This window comes from Epinephelus fuscoguttatus, linkage group LG11, assembly GCF_011397635.1.
Source record: "Epinephelus fuscoguttatus linkage group LG11, E.fuscoguttatus.final_Chr_v1".
Taxonomy (NCBI): domain Eukaryota; kingdom Metazoa; phylum Chordata; class Actinopteri; order Perciformes; family Serranidae; genus Epinephelus; species Epinephelus fuscoguttatus.
The window spans coordinates 35487215-35502591 of record NC_064762.1 but is presented as its reverse complement, the minus strand read 5'-3'; the positions used below and the strand labels follow the sequence as shown (position 1 = coordinate 35502591).

Sequence of the window (15377 nt, the reverse complement as noted above, 5' to 3'; positions counted from 1 at the left end):
ACCCGTCATTAAAGATGACATCAGAACAGGGAGGGCCTTCCACCCGAGGTAGATCCTCCAAGATGCTGGAGACCAGCTTGGTATAAATACCTTGAGCCCAGTGCCCTGGGAAGCAGCAGCTGCTGTCAGACAGACAGTCTCCACAACTAAGGATATAAACAGCGAAGTGCCGGGACAGCAGCATCCCGACCCCCCCACTGTTTCTCTGGAGCGTAAACCTTCCCGGTAAGGTGGCTTTTTTTTTCTGATTTCAGGTTAGTGCATGGGGAGGAATCCCAACTGCAGCCTGGCTCTCACTGAGGAAAGGGTGACTGGTGGAGCGTGGATGGCAAGTGTAATGAGCCATGTGCTGTGGCTGAGTTTACACTGGGGGAGATTTTATGCCTGTGATGCAACAAGCTTTGATGACATAGTAAAAAAGATGTGTTCAAAGCGGATACTTTCCACAGTCACTTCAGGAGAGCAAAACTGATAGAAAAATATGATCTGGTTGATTTAGAAATAAAGAATTGCAGCATTTATATGCAGCTCATTCATCACCTCATTCTGACTGTTAGATTAAATGATGCACAGTCTGTACCGCACTTTCCTTTCACTGTCAAGTGTCAGTGAAGTTCAGCAACACAGGTGCTGCTTCTTTTGCTTGCTGACTCTCATTAGAGACAAACAGAGCGATGATGCTTCTTCTCATCAGTGGATTCTGTCTTTGCAGGTTTAGCTTCCCAAGATGGACCTGAGGGTAACAAGTGTTCTCCTCGTCCTCCTCGCTTTGGCTGAGGCCACCCCTGAGAGGTACTACAATGTGCCAAAAGTGAGCAAGACTCCCTACCCCGTCAAGAGTCATGGTGAGTCACGTATTTCTTTTTTTCCCCACCAGGGTGGCTCCATATTTTCACTATAATAAGAGTAATGATGACAATAGAGTTTTAAGGGGATATGCTGAAATTAACACAAATCCAGCTGGGGTAAATAAGCAGGAATAGCATCTACTTATGTTTAGTATAATAATTAGACTCCAACCAAGCCTATTGTTCATTTCAATCACTGCAGGCTGCACTGTGAAACTGCTTTCAGACTGTATCAGCTCCATTAGCCATCCGTTTTTATTCAACAATTAAAACACAAGTAAATGAATGTGCAAAACAAATGATGCTTTAAGTCACACTTGTGGTGGAGTTTATAGGACATATGCTTACAGACTTTTAATTATAACTTGTGATGCTGAAAAGCAAGGAAGCAGGCATCTAAAGATATTCTAAAGCAATCCACAAATGAAATGTAGAGTTACAGACTAAGTTTGCAAATAACTGCACTTTTGACCCAAATCTCAAATCTAATTTCAACCACTTATCGAAAAATCTTTATAACCTATGTGAACCCTGGAAATATGGCAGCTTCCTGCATTAGTTAAAGTACCTGATGAATAGGACACATTTCTTAATTAACTGCAGATTCAAGTCATTATGCCAATCATCATTATCATAGCACTACTGACCTTTCTGTAAGTTCCCCTCTTGTGCAGCCTGGCAAACTTAGCTCATACACATCAGTAAATGCTCCTGCCACAACACCACCCCTACTCATTAACTATCATCAAGGTGCACACCCAGCAGGTCCAACACAACATCTCATTGGCCGAGAGCAGATGGCTGTGGTTGACCTGGCTGAGCTGCTGTGAATGTGTATGACTGTATATAACTGTGAGGTGGGGTATAGCTGCAAAAGAGCACTTGTGCGCTGGATAAATAACAGTTAAAGAAGGAAACAGTTGCTTTTCGCATGTGTCATAAAAAAAAAAAAAAAATCAAAGCAGTGGTCATGATGTAACTGCCAGGATGATGTGTAATACTATATTTTATACCCCAACTAAACAATGATTCAAATGCTGCACTGGACAGTTGAGAATTTATTTCTCCAGTCTTGTTTTTGAGGAGGTTTTGATGTGGTCTGACTGTGCCCCTTGACATAAACATAGAACAGAAAGTTGACAATGAGAGCACAAATTTGACAAATCTCCAAAACAGATGTTGTTACCACGTTGCAGGCACACCCTAACAAACTGCTCTGTGGTATTAAATTCACGCCACATAATGAGTTGCTGAAAAACAGAGTGTGGAGAAACGCCCTCCCAAGTTCAAACAGTAAATCTACCAAACAAACCACGGCAAATTTACTCTGTAGCTGACATAACAAAGCCAGTTTTTTTTTTTCAGTGTGAAGGATGAGTAAGAAAAGAATGACAGAATAAAGATTCTGACTGAGGGGACGTTTATTGAAGGCAACTAAATTAATACTGGACGCAGGTGCTGCACTGAATATTTGTACTTTGCAGTGTTAACAGGTCATACGTGGTTCAGCTGCTGTGGTCAGTATCATCACCTCCAGTCTGTGGTGTTTCTGGCTGCCAAAAAGTCCACTTCTGGCACAAATATGCTCTGTGAGGTTTCAGGCTCAGACTCATGTGGCTATGAAAATGACAGCCCTGTCAAAGCGTGCGCTTCTGAAAACACCATTTCAAAAGAGAGGCCAACACTATTGGATTTGAATCTCTGACAGGCAAGGACACATCCTGAGTTATGGCGTATATAGGAATGCAGTGTGATAGCTATAGTGTAAGAGATGCAGAGATGCTCTTTGTGGATAGTTCCTGGACTCTTTGTACATTTCTGCCCTGTTAGGTAGGTAGGTAGATAGATAGATAGATAGCACAATATATATAGATATAGACAAAAAAAGATACAGATATATATACATAGATATATAGATATACATATACAGATATATACACAAGATTTCCATTGTAACTTTAAACAAAATTAAAATTAAAAACTTAATCAATTAGTTTAACTGTGCTATGTAAATTAGCTTTAAGCTGACCAGTGCAGTACATAAAAAGGCTACATTCATGATTCTTTTTGTTATTCATTCCTCACAAATAAAGCCATCATGACAAACAACTGGTTGCCCTGTTGGCCAGGGAGTTAAGGCACAAGGACCTCCCTGGAGTCCCGCCAAGGAACTCTGTCACATGTCATACGCAATCTCTCTGTCTTCTCTTTTCGTGTCATCTCTTACTACTGTCAAATAAAATCATAATTAAAAAGCGAGAAGGAAAAAACAGTGTCTCCGCTGCCACACGCTGGTTTTGTAGGGTTTTTCTTATTTTGTCGAGGAACATAAATTACCGAGCAATGACTGTCAGCAAAACAACAGACTGACATTATACTCCAATGTAGTGCATATATAAGCACTCACATGACCTTGCCCAAAAACTCTACACTTTGTGGCAGGAAATGCATCAGGGTGATGTCGACAAGCTGCAGGCCACTAACTATACATTCAGGGCCATGGGCAGTGCAGGAAATTAAGGGGTGCAGTATAGTGTGGGCAAATTAAACTGAAATGCACCGGAGCTGGTGTGTTAGGTCCCACGCCAGCAGACACATGGTGAGAACATCACCTCAGACCAGTGTTGCTCTGAAGACTATCCTGGGAAAAAGGAGTGCTGTCCCCACAACCCACCCTACAATCATAGGGAGGAGTGTTTTGAGTCAGGTTGCGGTGTTATGGGGTAGTATGCCAAACCTGGGGTTATTCAACGACCAAGAGGACATCTTACGTAATGCATCGAAAAGGCAGAAGATGCTTTAAAATGAAGCCATTTTCTTGATCATATTTACAGTTTTCAGTGTTTCAACTTCTACGGGAAAACTGAGGACACTTTTAATGCCTGTATCAACCATTGTATGCTTCTATGTGTACTTTATATTTTCACCTACATCATATAGAATGCTGTTAAGTACAGGTTTTATATCAAAGAACATGATTTAGTACTAACAGGACTCACAGGTCACAAAATCCAGTTATAACATACTGAACCAAATTGATCTAGAAAAGATAACTGAGACTTAACTATGTGTGGGTCATATTACCTGAACAATTACATCACATGTATCTGTATTTATGTATTCCCCAGCCCCTGCAGGCCAGCCAGGTCCTCCAGGTCCTCCAGGTGAGCCAGGACCAATGGGACCAATGGGACCTCCTGGAAAGAGTGGTACTGGACACCCTGGACAAAAAGGCCCACCAGGACCTCCTGGACCCCCTGGCTACTCTCAAGCAGGTAAACCCGGTAGCCCAGGTGGCCCTGGAAAACCAGGTATCCCTGGCGCCTCTGGTGAGAGAGGTGCACCTGGCGCAACTGGAGCAATGGGTCCCAGAGGTGCACCTGGTACTCCTGGAACACCTGGACCTGCTGGACTTTCTGCTGTCGGAAAACCTGGACCAGCTGGCATCCCTGGGGCAATGGGACCAAGAGGAGAGCCAGGTTTGAAGGGACACCCTGGTATTCCTGGCCTTCCCGGCATTAAAGGAGAGAGAGGTGTTGGAGTTCCTGGAGTTCAAGGACCACCAGGTGCAGTTGGACCAATGGGCCCATCTGGAATGCCTGGAAAACCTGGAACTGGTATACCTGGTGCTACTGGCTATCCTGGAGAACCTGGCAAGGGTGGTTCACCAGGAAGAGATGGCGCTCCAGGGCCAATGGGTCCACAAGGACCAAAGGGTCACACTGGGCCTCCAGGCGTAGGAGCAACAGGGAAACCAGGCCAGAATGGTACCCCAGGTATGCCTGGGCCTATGGGTCCTAAAGGTCCACAGGGTCCAGCAGGTCAGCCAGGCTCCCCTGGCATGCCAGGTGTTGGCAAAACGGGTGAACCTGGAATACCAGGTAGCAGAGGAGCCCCCGGTACTCCAGGAACCACTGGTCAGAAAGGAGAGCCAGGCCCAACTGGTTATACTGGTCAGCCAGGTGCTCCTGGTCCTATTGGCCCAGCTGGTCCACAAGGTGCAAGAGGATTCCAGGGTGAGGGAGGCCCTGCAGGACCCAAAGGTGACATTGGTATGGTAGGTGCACCTGGCCCAAGGGGAGCCAAGGGTGAACAGGGAGCTCATGGTCTCACTGGAAAACCAGGTAGCCCTGGTGCAGTAGGCCCTCCAGGAATTCCAGGCCATAATGGTCCTCAGGGTCAAAAGGGTAGTCAAGGCCATGCTGGTGCCCCAGGACTCCCAGGTGTAAATGGCGCCCCAGGAGCCAAAGGGCACACAGGCCCTGCAGGAGGACCAGGGAAAAGTGGTGAGAACGGAAGGCCAGGACCCATGGGACCAGTTGGTCCCCCTGGTCCATCAGGTCCCCCTGGACTTAAGGGCCACCCAGGTCTTCCAGGCCCACCTGGCCCAGCTGGCTTGACAGCTAAGGGAGTTTCTGGTCCTCATGGTCCACCTGGAATTCCAGGTCCCAGAGGTCAAGATGGTCAGCCAGGCCCTGCCGGTCCTCCTGGTCTACCTGGCCCACCAGGAGAGATTGTCTACCACCACGAGAAGAGCATGCCAATCAAGTCCCACGAGCTCGTGATGTCTCATGAGATGATAAAGGCCCCCATGTCTGCCTTCAGTGCTGTGCTGACCCGAGCCTACCCCCCAGCTGCAACACCTGTTCAGTTCGACCAGGTTCTGTACAATGGTGAGGGCCATTATGACGAGCACAGTGGTGTGTTTACCTGCCAGATCCCAGGCCTCTACTTCTTCAGCTATCATATGCATGTCAATGGTGCCAATGCATTGGTGGCCCTCTACAAAAATGAGGAGCCAGTTATTTTCACCTATGATGAGTACAACAAGGGCTTCCTGGATCAGATGTCAGGCAGTACTGTGCTTATGCTACATGCCGGTGACAGAGTCTTTGTCCAGGTCCCTGATGAGGACAGTAATGGCATATTTGCAGCAGATAATGTTCACTGTGCTTTCTCTGGGTTCTTGATTGTCGCAACGTGATTTCACAAATCCAGATAAACCTCAAAATCTTACAAACATTGAACTACTCAGAGAAATAGATCAGTTTATAAAATTCCAAATTGAGATTGTAGATTACAAAATCCATGGTTGTAATTTTAACAAGTTCAACTGCCTCATTCAAATCTACACAAATAAAAGTCTTTAATTTGCTGACGAATGACTTGACTGACAAAGGTATTAGTTCTGAGTGAAAATTTAAAATCTATGGTTCAAATTGATCCCTTTCCCCAGTTCACCATGTGTGTGCCTTTGCAATTATAAGAAACACGAAACAATATTGGAAGATATCTTAAGTGGTGCTTTACAACTGCCTGTAACATTTACAGCACGTCTTTTATTTGTGTTTGTTTTTTTAATGTCTGTTGTTTAAGAATTTTCCTGTAATATACAAAAGACACGTAAAACTGTTGTACTATATGTTATTAGAAATCAGCACATTCTCACAAGCACTGTGATCAGCAAAACAACACAGAATGAGAAATTCAAACTGCATTTGTTTTTTCAAAATAACTATGTCCCATTGGATGTGTTAAGTTATCTACCACTATCTGACCAAAATACAGAATAAAAGTTCTAGTTTGAAAAAGAAAAATATCCTGTGTACTGTGTGTGTACGTGTTGTTCTTACTGTATTTACAGCATGGGTCCTTAACAAGAAGACGTTAGAAATAAGCATTAAACTTAAATGTGTGCTTCTTTGGAATTAAAGGCCTACCTTTGAACGCAGATGTGTTGTAATTGTGGTCGATGGCAGCAACCATGTCTTTCCAAAAGTCAGAGTTCACCTCATTTCCTCTCTTCACAAAAAGATGAAGTTACAATTTAGTTTATGTGTTTTATCTAAATGAAAATCTCAACATTAATTTGAAAACCAATCAAATATTACCTTATGCAACATGTCCACAACTCTTCCACAGAGGAGAGCCCCAGGTAGATCAAAGTAGTTGTCATAGAAATAGTATTTTGCTGCAAAGACCAAAACAAAAGTCAGTGAAATCTAGTGACAGGTGAGGTGAAAGAATCCCAGATACTGCACATTAGTCTACATCAGAGCCAGCAGCATACAGCCAGGATGGATGTAAACATACCAGATCTTGTGAAGGATGTATTGAGACTGTTGAAGTGCTTCCACTCCCTTTTAGGACCATAATGTTTGATGATGTCTTCTGTGCTGAGGTTGTTGGTTCCATGTGTCGCTCTGATCAAGCAAGGAATAAAACTTTTCTAATATCTCTCTTTTAAGGTCAGTGAAAGTAATGAATACATTGACAAAGGAACTTAAGACATGTTTAGGGAAGCACGTCAAATACATTTATGTAGCAAGAACATACCGCAAGACAGTTCCATCTTCAGCCAGCTTCACAAGGTTTCCATCCTCCAGATCCACCACGAGTCCTTTAAAACTGGACACAAAATTCAGCATGTTAGAAATATAGTGTAAAGACAGGAATCCAGACCATCACTGCTGTCCTGTACTCAGCATGGACAACTCTGTTCCTGCCATTCCAGAAGATGTTCCAGAAGTCACTACTGCCACATTTTAACAGGGTACAAAGGATCCCGTTGGTTGTCTTGTGACACTAAATCATGTTTCTTTTGTTGAAAATACTAGATAGCTTCACCTTTTTGTCTTTATACTTTGGATGACACAGTCCAAGAAGCAAAAATGATTCCTTGATTAAACTTGTCACGACTCATGTCCTCACACAGACCACAACCTGTGGTGAGGGTCACGAGCAAACGTTGTTTCATTTCAAAGGTTCACAAGCCAAAAAGGTTGAGAACCACTTGACTGTAAGGTACACACGAAGGACAAAGTGAAAGAAAATCCTGAATAAAAGAATGGCAAAACAGATGCTTCTGTGAACCTGGGCTCCATGAATGGTTTGGTAAATATGAAAATGAAATGTGCTAGTGAAACAAACAAAACAAATATCCTCATTATAAAAGATAACTGAACAGTTTTAAAGTCGTTCAGTCTTTCATTACACTACCTTTGAATTAGCAAAAATTCAATCATACAAATTTATGAGACAACCTATAAAATAACCTTCTTTCACATAAAACATAACTGCTTCAGAAGCCTTTTTACCATATGTAATATATCATAGATCCCTCTGTCATAGGGGCAAGACTCCCCAGGCACCTCATGATTCGATAGAGAGTAGCTTCTCTGATGAACAAGATGCCTTCCGAATGCATGTACTATGGGTGTATTATGTATTATATTGCACTTAACCCAAGATATCCTTTGAAACAGGGTTTTGATTTTAGATAGACAGAACAGGATGTTTTAGACATGTTAAAAGAAAAGGTCTCATTGCAAGGGCTATGTATGGTCTCCTATGTAAGAATATTGATAACCCTTTGATTCACCTTTCTTGCTCCATTATGAAAATATTCCAGAACCTGATCAATCAAAGTCAATAACTCTCCCAGTGCTCCGCTACTGAACAATCATCAGTTTGTTTGTTTTTTGTTATTTTATTTTAACCCTTTCGCAATACAAAGAATACATACAGAATGGACACTCAGCACACTGTTGCACGAAAAAACAAAAAAAAGGACAGAGGATACATGGAGCAACCAAATACAGTCTGAGAAATTCCACTCTGCAATATTGTCAGGGGTGCGAGAAACAAATAACAAAAACAAAACAACCAAGCAAACAAAAAGAGAAACATAGGAGAAGGAATACTAAAATATCGCTCAGATCAGGATAAGAGAGAGTTTGCACAGAAAAAAAATGATATAACATAGCAGCATGACTCACAAGATGTACATTTAAGTCTCATCAAGTAATGCCAAAAATGGCTTCCACATCATCTGCTAATAGTTTTGTGAATTCTGCTCCTTTAATTCACTAAAGCGAATCAGCCACCCTTTAAAACAAGGGGGTGTGTTTATAGTTTAACTGTATTCATTTTTTGGCTGCAACCATGCCTGTTTTGAGAGCCTGCTTATGATTGGGAGGAAGAGCTGTTGTCCTGTCTGAAGAGCCAAATATTGTGAGATTGCAGTCTGGTTGAATATTTTCTATATTGTTTAGAAAATCAATTAAATATGTCACACCAAAAATTGCTGAGCACGGGACACTGCCAGAACAGGTGTGAGAGTGAGCCTTTGGCACTGCCACATCTATCACATATGGGAGACACTGATTCAAAAATTTAGTTTAGTTTTGGAGTAATGTAGCCCATGTAAGACCTTAAATTTAATTAATTAATATCTAGAGTTAATGGAGCAGTTCTGTACACTGGCCAGGCCGTCCTCCTATAGTTCATCTGACAGTGGAACACCCAATTCTTCTGCCCACGCATCCTTGAGATGATTGGTACATGCTGATGTCTCAAAAGCGGTGACAAAACAAGAGATCAGATGTTTAGAATTTGGCTGCGAGAGAATTATATCATAAAAGTCATGGTTCTGTGGTGTCTTTCTAATATAAATAAAGGCAAATAAGATCATATTTGACCAAAAGCTAGAATTAATGGTCAGACAGAAAGATAAAACTGCATCAAAATTATACAAACTGATGAACAAAACATCAAGAGAAAACTGGAGTGAAGTTTAAATAAACTGGAAAACTGACTGAGGTATATCATTGGAAACTGAAGAGTGGGATTGTGTCTGGAAAACACTTCACAAAGCAACTAAATTGGTTTCACCCCTGTTCGATGGCATAAGATGGGTGTTTCCGACTGTGATCTTTGTTGGCACTGCAATCAAGATAAAGGTACTTTTTGTCAACTGGTATGAACTTCTGTTAAATTAAAAACCTTCTGGTAAAATGTTACACACACCCTGGGGGATTCATTGGCTATACTGGTCATTGCAATCCAGCAATGTGCCTTTTGAATTATACTGCTGAAGGAAACTGGTCCAAACACAACAATCAAATTTTAAAAACTGGATGCATGACAGATAAAAGACTGATAGGAACAAATTGGAAGGACACAGATCAGCTGAACGAGGGACTGTGGCTTCAAACATGCCTGGAGATGATCTCCATGGAGGGAGCTACATCTAATTTTTCTGAAGTTTATCATGAGTAACAACAATTGTGGAAGGTCACACTTGGCAGTGCATACTGGACACAGTCTCTGGGGAAACTACTGTGGTTGGCAACTCACCAGAAATCCCAGGTAGCAGGGGTTAGGTTCAGCAGGTCTTTGTCATAGCCTTTATGCTCCACCAGAAACCTGGCAAAGCTCTCATAGATCAGCTGCAAAAACAGAGAGGAAATAACATCACTACTTAATATCATCAACTACAGGAACAAGCCGCACATTCCTAATGCAAATGACAAAAACAATGAAATGCAACTATGTGTCACTGAACGCCAGGAATCTACAGGTTGTTCTCCCATCTTAACACTGCACAGGGTGATTCCACTGGTTGAAGACACGATGATCAGGAAAACTTTCCTTCCAGCTCAATACCGTTTTGACACTCGACAGTTCACTGTTTCCAGACATGAACCGTATATGCTGAGCGAAAATGTGGACACATTTTTATTTATTGTTTTGTTTTTTTGTACATGATGCCACACTGACATAATAGCATCTTACAAAGTCGTAATGACACAGAAAAACATTCATCAGGAGTCTGGTTCATGTACACATAAAGAATATAAGTCCAATATTCACTTTTCTTTTTAGCTCTGTTTCACCCTTTCCAACTCCTAAGATAAATACAGTAACCAACTTTTTCTGTCTGAGCATTATTAGGTGCTGAGCAGGTAGCGTACAGTGGATTTATCAGAGCTTTTTCACTGAAAAAGAACAGAAAACAAAAACAGATTACATGACAGATTACATGAGACTAAAAGGGTTGGAAAGCGAAAAGCCTCAACAGGGCTCAGGATAACTACTGAGTTGGGGGTTAAAGGAATACTTCACCTGCAAAATGATCACTTGTATAACAATTACTCACCACATGTTAACTTGAATTCAAGAAGAAAACGTTGCTTTTCTTGCATGCCTCCATGATGAGCGGAGAATCCAAAAAAGACGAACATTCTTAATGAAATGAAGTCATAGGGGTCCAGATTTAAAAACGGCAAAACTATATCAAAACAGCAGTTTATAGACTCTTGCACAACTCATGCAGTATAATTCAAGTCTTATTCATCCAGTGGTATGCTCAGTACTTCCAAAATATATGCATTTTTGTTGAAACTTTACTATTTAGAACACTTTTGCATACACGTAGCAGCGTGCCTGGAGCTCACAGGCACACTACTGGATGCACCTCTTGTAGGTAAAAGTGTTTTATGTTGTAATGTTTTAGTGAAAATGCACGTGTTTGGGAAGTACTGAGCATGTCCCGTTTTCAGCATGGTAAAATTAGTGTTTTTGTCAATAGAGTCATGCTTTGAATAGAACAAGGATTAAGCTTCACTTTCATGTCAGTTCTCCCTCAGAAAGGGCAGTCTGTTTGGGAAGTACTGAGCAAACAACTGGATAAATAAAGCTTGGATTATACTGCATGAGTCGTGTGAGTTTGTAAAGTCATGTTTTGATATAGTTTTGTATGCTCAGTACTTCCTAAACATATGCATTTTTACCAAAACCTTGGTATTAAAACTAAACTGGGGTGAAACTTATCTGTGCTCTCTTCAAAGCCAGACCCCATTAACAATAACGGATGATTACAGAAGGTAACCGTGGTTCTATGAATGAAGGTCAACACGCCACCGTATGGATCACTCTCAAAGTAGAACAAAATAGAACAGTAATTATACCCTGCTGAACGTAGTAGCTGCTGGTCTACCATGCCTCGATCTGTAGTTTGTTTGTGTTACTGTAACTTTGGTGAATCCAAACTGACATCAAAGTCGCACAATAACACAAATTAACTAATGGATCAAGACAGTGGTAGACACACAGCACCCGTGTTCAGTGAGGTATCACTGTTTTTGTCAGTGGAGTCTGGCTTTGAAGAGAACAAACATACATTTCACTTTCAGTTCACTTTTATATACAAAGCTTTTAGCCAAAATGCATGTGTTTGGGATAAATGAGACTTGGATTATACTGCATGAGTTGTGTGAGTTTGTATGTGCATGTTTTGATATAGTTTCGCTGGTGTTACATGTGGACCCCTATGACTTCAATATATGAAGAATGGTCTGGTTTTTGGATTCTTCGTTCATCGGAGAGGCATGCAAGAAAAACAAAGTTTTCTTCACAAATTCAAGGTAACATGGCGAATTCTTGCTATACAAATGCTCATTTTGTGGGTGAAATAATTTTTGAAATTCACTGTGGGTTCGTCATGAGTGATAACCTTTGTGATTACACGTAGCAATTTCATCTATTGCTAATGTCAGCATAACTGAGTGGTGCAGCTTTAAGTTTCATCAAGTTTTTTCAGTCATTTAAGGGGAACAAACAATTCATTACTGAAAGTAAGCACCTCTGTAATGACACTAACATTCAGTATATTCAACATGCAATATGCATTAGCCTGTAATACACATTCAACTTAAGAGAAATCTCTTGCATGACTGCATCTGCATAGACACAGGTTCTTCCATTAAGTCAAACAATCCTCAAATGAGATTTTCTTTATGTGATGACCCTTTACGGTTCCCTATCCTAGGCCACTGCACTGACAGGATCAGTGGACATACATGTGACATGCATGGGGACAGAGAGAGAGCATAAATGAACTCCAGGCCTGATAAACCAGGCCATAATGATTGGCTGGGATTCAACAGTCATTTAGGTTCTGTCACTCGGTGTCACAGAATCCAGCTCGACCCTGTGAGCTTGCACTGACTGTAGCTTATAATAACCGTAAATGCAACATGATATGAGAATATGCTGCTGCCAATACGCCTCAGAGGGGATTTAAAGACATGTATGATCATCACCGCCGACGTTCAACCTGTGAGTCACGCAGAGTGACTGCAGCATCAGGAGCATCGCATCACCTTGCACACATCTCTCCATTCAGACACGACCCACACTGACGGGCATTTTCAGCACCATGTATCCGTACAGGCACGACAGAATTGACAAGTGACCGTGGAGCGTATTGACGGCTCCGTGCTATTTTTAATCCAGATGTGTTGCGGATCGAAGCGTCGCGGCCACCGTATGGTTATGTATCGGAGCTAGCTGCACGCGCTGCACACACTCACCCTGGAGGTCTCCTTCAGATGGTAGCGGCAGAGCGTGTGGTCCAGGTCGAAGCCGATAACATCACTGTCCGACAGGCTGAAGTATTCGCTCATTGTAGCAGAAGCAGGGGGAACTGCGGGGAAACGTTACCGTACACACAGTAACTTGTGCAAGCAGCACAACACTACTGATGTGTCAATGTCACTGACTGACGGCGGGGATGGGACTGCGGTCCGGACACGCGCTGCTCAGCCTTCGCTTACGGTACCGCGAAAACAATTCACCAAACTGTATTCCGAAAGCCGCGTCGATTATCAGTGACAGGTTACCGTCAATAAGTTGAGCATGAAGAGCCAGGAGTTAAACTCCTGTGTGCCAGAAGAAGGCGGCAGAGAGGCGAGTGCGGGAGCGTGCACTGCTTCCGGGTGTGGGACGAAACCGTAACATACGCTGTGTGTGCGCAAATGAATTTGGAAAGCGCATTCAATTATCCAGGGCTGGATGAAACTACTCAGAGGCCCTGGGGCAACATTAACTGCTGGAGCCCTATGAACCCCCCTCCACAGACCCTCTCATAAAATGCATCAGGAGTGATATTTTCATTAAACATGAAGCTGCACACACATTGACTGCTTTGATGATAATGACTTTAAAGGGGAACTACACCCATTTTCAAAATTCGTGGCCTACATGTTATTCTAATGGTCCAACACAGGCCAAAAATATTCATAATCATGAAAAACTCTTTCACAAATCCAAAAACTGGAGTGTTAATACTCTGATTTGTGATAATTTGTGATGTCATTAGGTGTAAACTAGGGAACTGCTCCACAGAAAATGGCTTGGGAAAGATGTTACAGATCAGTGGTTCCCAGCTAGTGGGTCGTGGTCCAAAAGTGGGTCACATGTCCACCCTGAATGGACCACAAGTGACTCGCAAATATGTCAAGTTTGTAAAAAACACACTGTATTCTGAAGTACGGGCAATTTCTGGTGCATAGCTTTTATTCTTAAGTGCAAGTTCTTGTTGTAGAGTGAATGATTAACTGACAACTACTTCACACAGCTTGATGACATGGCCAACAGTAAGAATGAAGCTGAATATATTGAACTGTGTGGACCTTGAACCAATGACTAAGGAGAAATCTGGACGCCGTGGCTGGCCCAGTTGGGAACCACTGTTATAGATGACACTGAATGCGTTTACATGGTCATGAATAAGCTGTTTATGATCAGGTTTGTGGAGTATCCCGTTTATGTGTTTGAAAATGTAAACACCATATTTTGTTTATGAGAAACCCAAATATGCTGGCTGGAGTACTCGGGAAATATAACACTGTATAACACCATATCCCGAATTTGATCAAACTGGGATAAGCCTCATAAACATTTATGTTACTCATGTCTATGTAACTGCACTCAGTGAGAGCACCAGGGGATTGCTCGGAGTATATGAGTACATTTTCTGTTTCAGAACTGTGGACATTACAATAGAATAAAGCTCATTTGGGTATAAAGAAGAAAAGAATCATTCTTTGGGTCCACAAAATCAGACTCCAATTCTCTCACTATGAAGCAGCTCCAGACTGTATACCCTATGACATCACAAGTTTGAGACTCTGGTTTCTGGCTTTAAGAGAGAGTATCTCATGTTTTCAAATACTGATTGTACTTCCCTCGGCCATGGAAAGAACATACTGGAATTCTTAATTTATGTGGTGTCCCCCTTTTTAACTGAGTTGTTTTTTGAGGATGAAATAAGATAAATAAAGAAATACAAATAAGGAGCCCAAATTATGATGTAGCCTAGTGTATCAAAATGTTGACTTAACTGTAACCAAAAGTTCCTCAGGTTCCCTGAATGTCATGTACTTTATGGCAATCTGATTAATTGCAAATTTCAATTTGCAAATCCACAAAAGCAGATTCTGCATTATTACCTTATGTTGTCGCCCCTACGCTCAGGCCTACTAATAGATTAATCTGGCCATGATTTTGAGGTATTGACTCATAATTTGGATTTATTGTCTCATAATTGTGACTCACAGAAATACTTCACCCCCCCAAATAACCATCTACATCAGTTACTCACCCCATTATACACTGAATTTGTGAAGAAAACTTTGTTTTATTTTTTGCATGCCTTGATGGTGAATGAGTCAGAGAATTCATCAAGAAAATTCTTGATGAATTGAAGTTATATGGGTCCACGTTTAACAACAGCAAAACCGTATCAAAACAACCATTTAAAAACTCGTGCAGTGTGATCTGAATCTCTTTTATCCAACCATATGCTCAATACGCCTGTGGATATTCTCATTTATCCAGGTTATAGTTATCTCAAGGCAATTGAATTGAACGCAACTGGACTTAGTTTTGTCTTTAGTTTTGTCT

General features: G+C 41.8%; 2 protein-coding genes across 2 annotated transcripts in view; one reads left to right on the top strand and one right to left on the bottom strand.

Annotated features, from left to right (window-relative positions):
- Positions 1 to 13533, bottom strand: part of nt5dc1 (5'-nucleotidase domain containing 1) — a 95494-nt gene extending 81961 nt beyond the window's left edge. Inside the window, exons 1-6 of the mRNA XM_049591076.1 lie at positions 13004 to 13533; positions 9987 to 10078; positions 7185 to 7256; positions 6942 to 7051; positions 6740 to 6819; positions 6569 to 6650 (exon numbers count right to left, since the gene is read on the bottom strand). Of these exons, the coding sequence (XP_049447033.1) occupies positions 6569 to 6650; positions 6740 to 6819; positions 6942 to 7051; positions 7185 to 7256; positions 9987 to 10078; positions 13004 to 13096 (529 nt within the window). The 5' untranslated portion in view covers positions 13097 to 13533. The remainder of the gene's footprint in view (positions 1 to 6568; positions 6651 to 6739; positions 6820 to 6941; positions 7052 to 7184; positions 7257 to 9986; positions 10079 to 13003) is intronic.
- On the top strand, positions 125 to 6579 carry col10a1b (collagen, type X, alpha 1b). The gene is made up of 3 exons (XM_049591074.1): positions 125 to 225; positions 713 to 845; positions 3977 to 6579. The coding sequence occupies exons 2-3, from the start codon at positions 728 to 730 to the stop codon at positions 5830 to 5832; spliced, it is 1974 nt and encodes a 657-aa protein (XP_049447031.1). The 5' UTR covers positions 125 to 225; positions 713 to 727; the 3' UTR covers positions 5833 to 6579.
- Positions 13534 to 15377: the final 1844 nt, after the last annotated feature.

Coding starts and splice junctions, on each gene's coding strand:
- col10a1b (XM_049591074.1), top strand. CDS start 728: ATGGACCTGAGGGTAACAAGTGTTCTCCTCGTCCTCCTCGCTTTGGCT. Junction 846..3,976: donor CTACCCCGTCAAGAGTCATG/GTGAGTCACGTA, acceptor TGTATTCCCCAG/CCCCTGCAGGCCAGCCAGGT.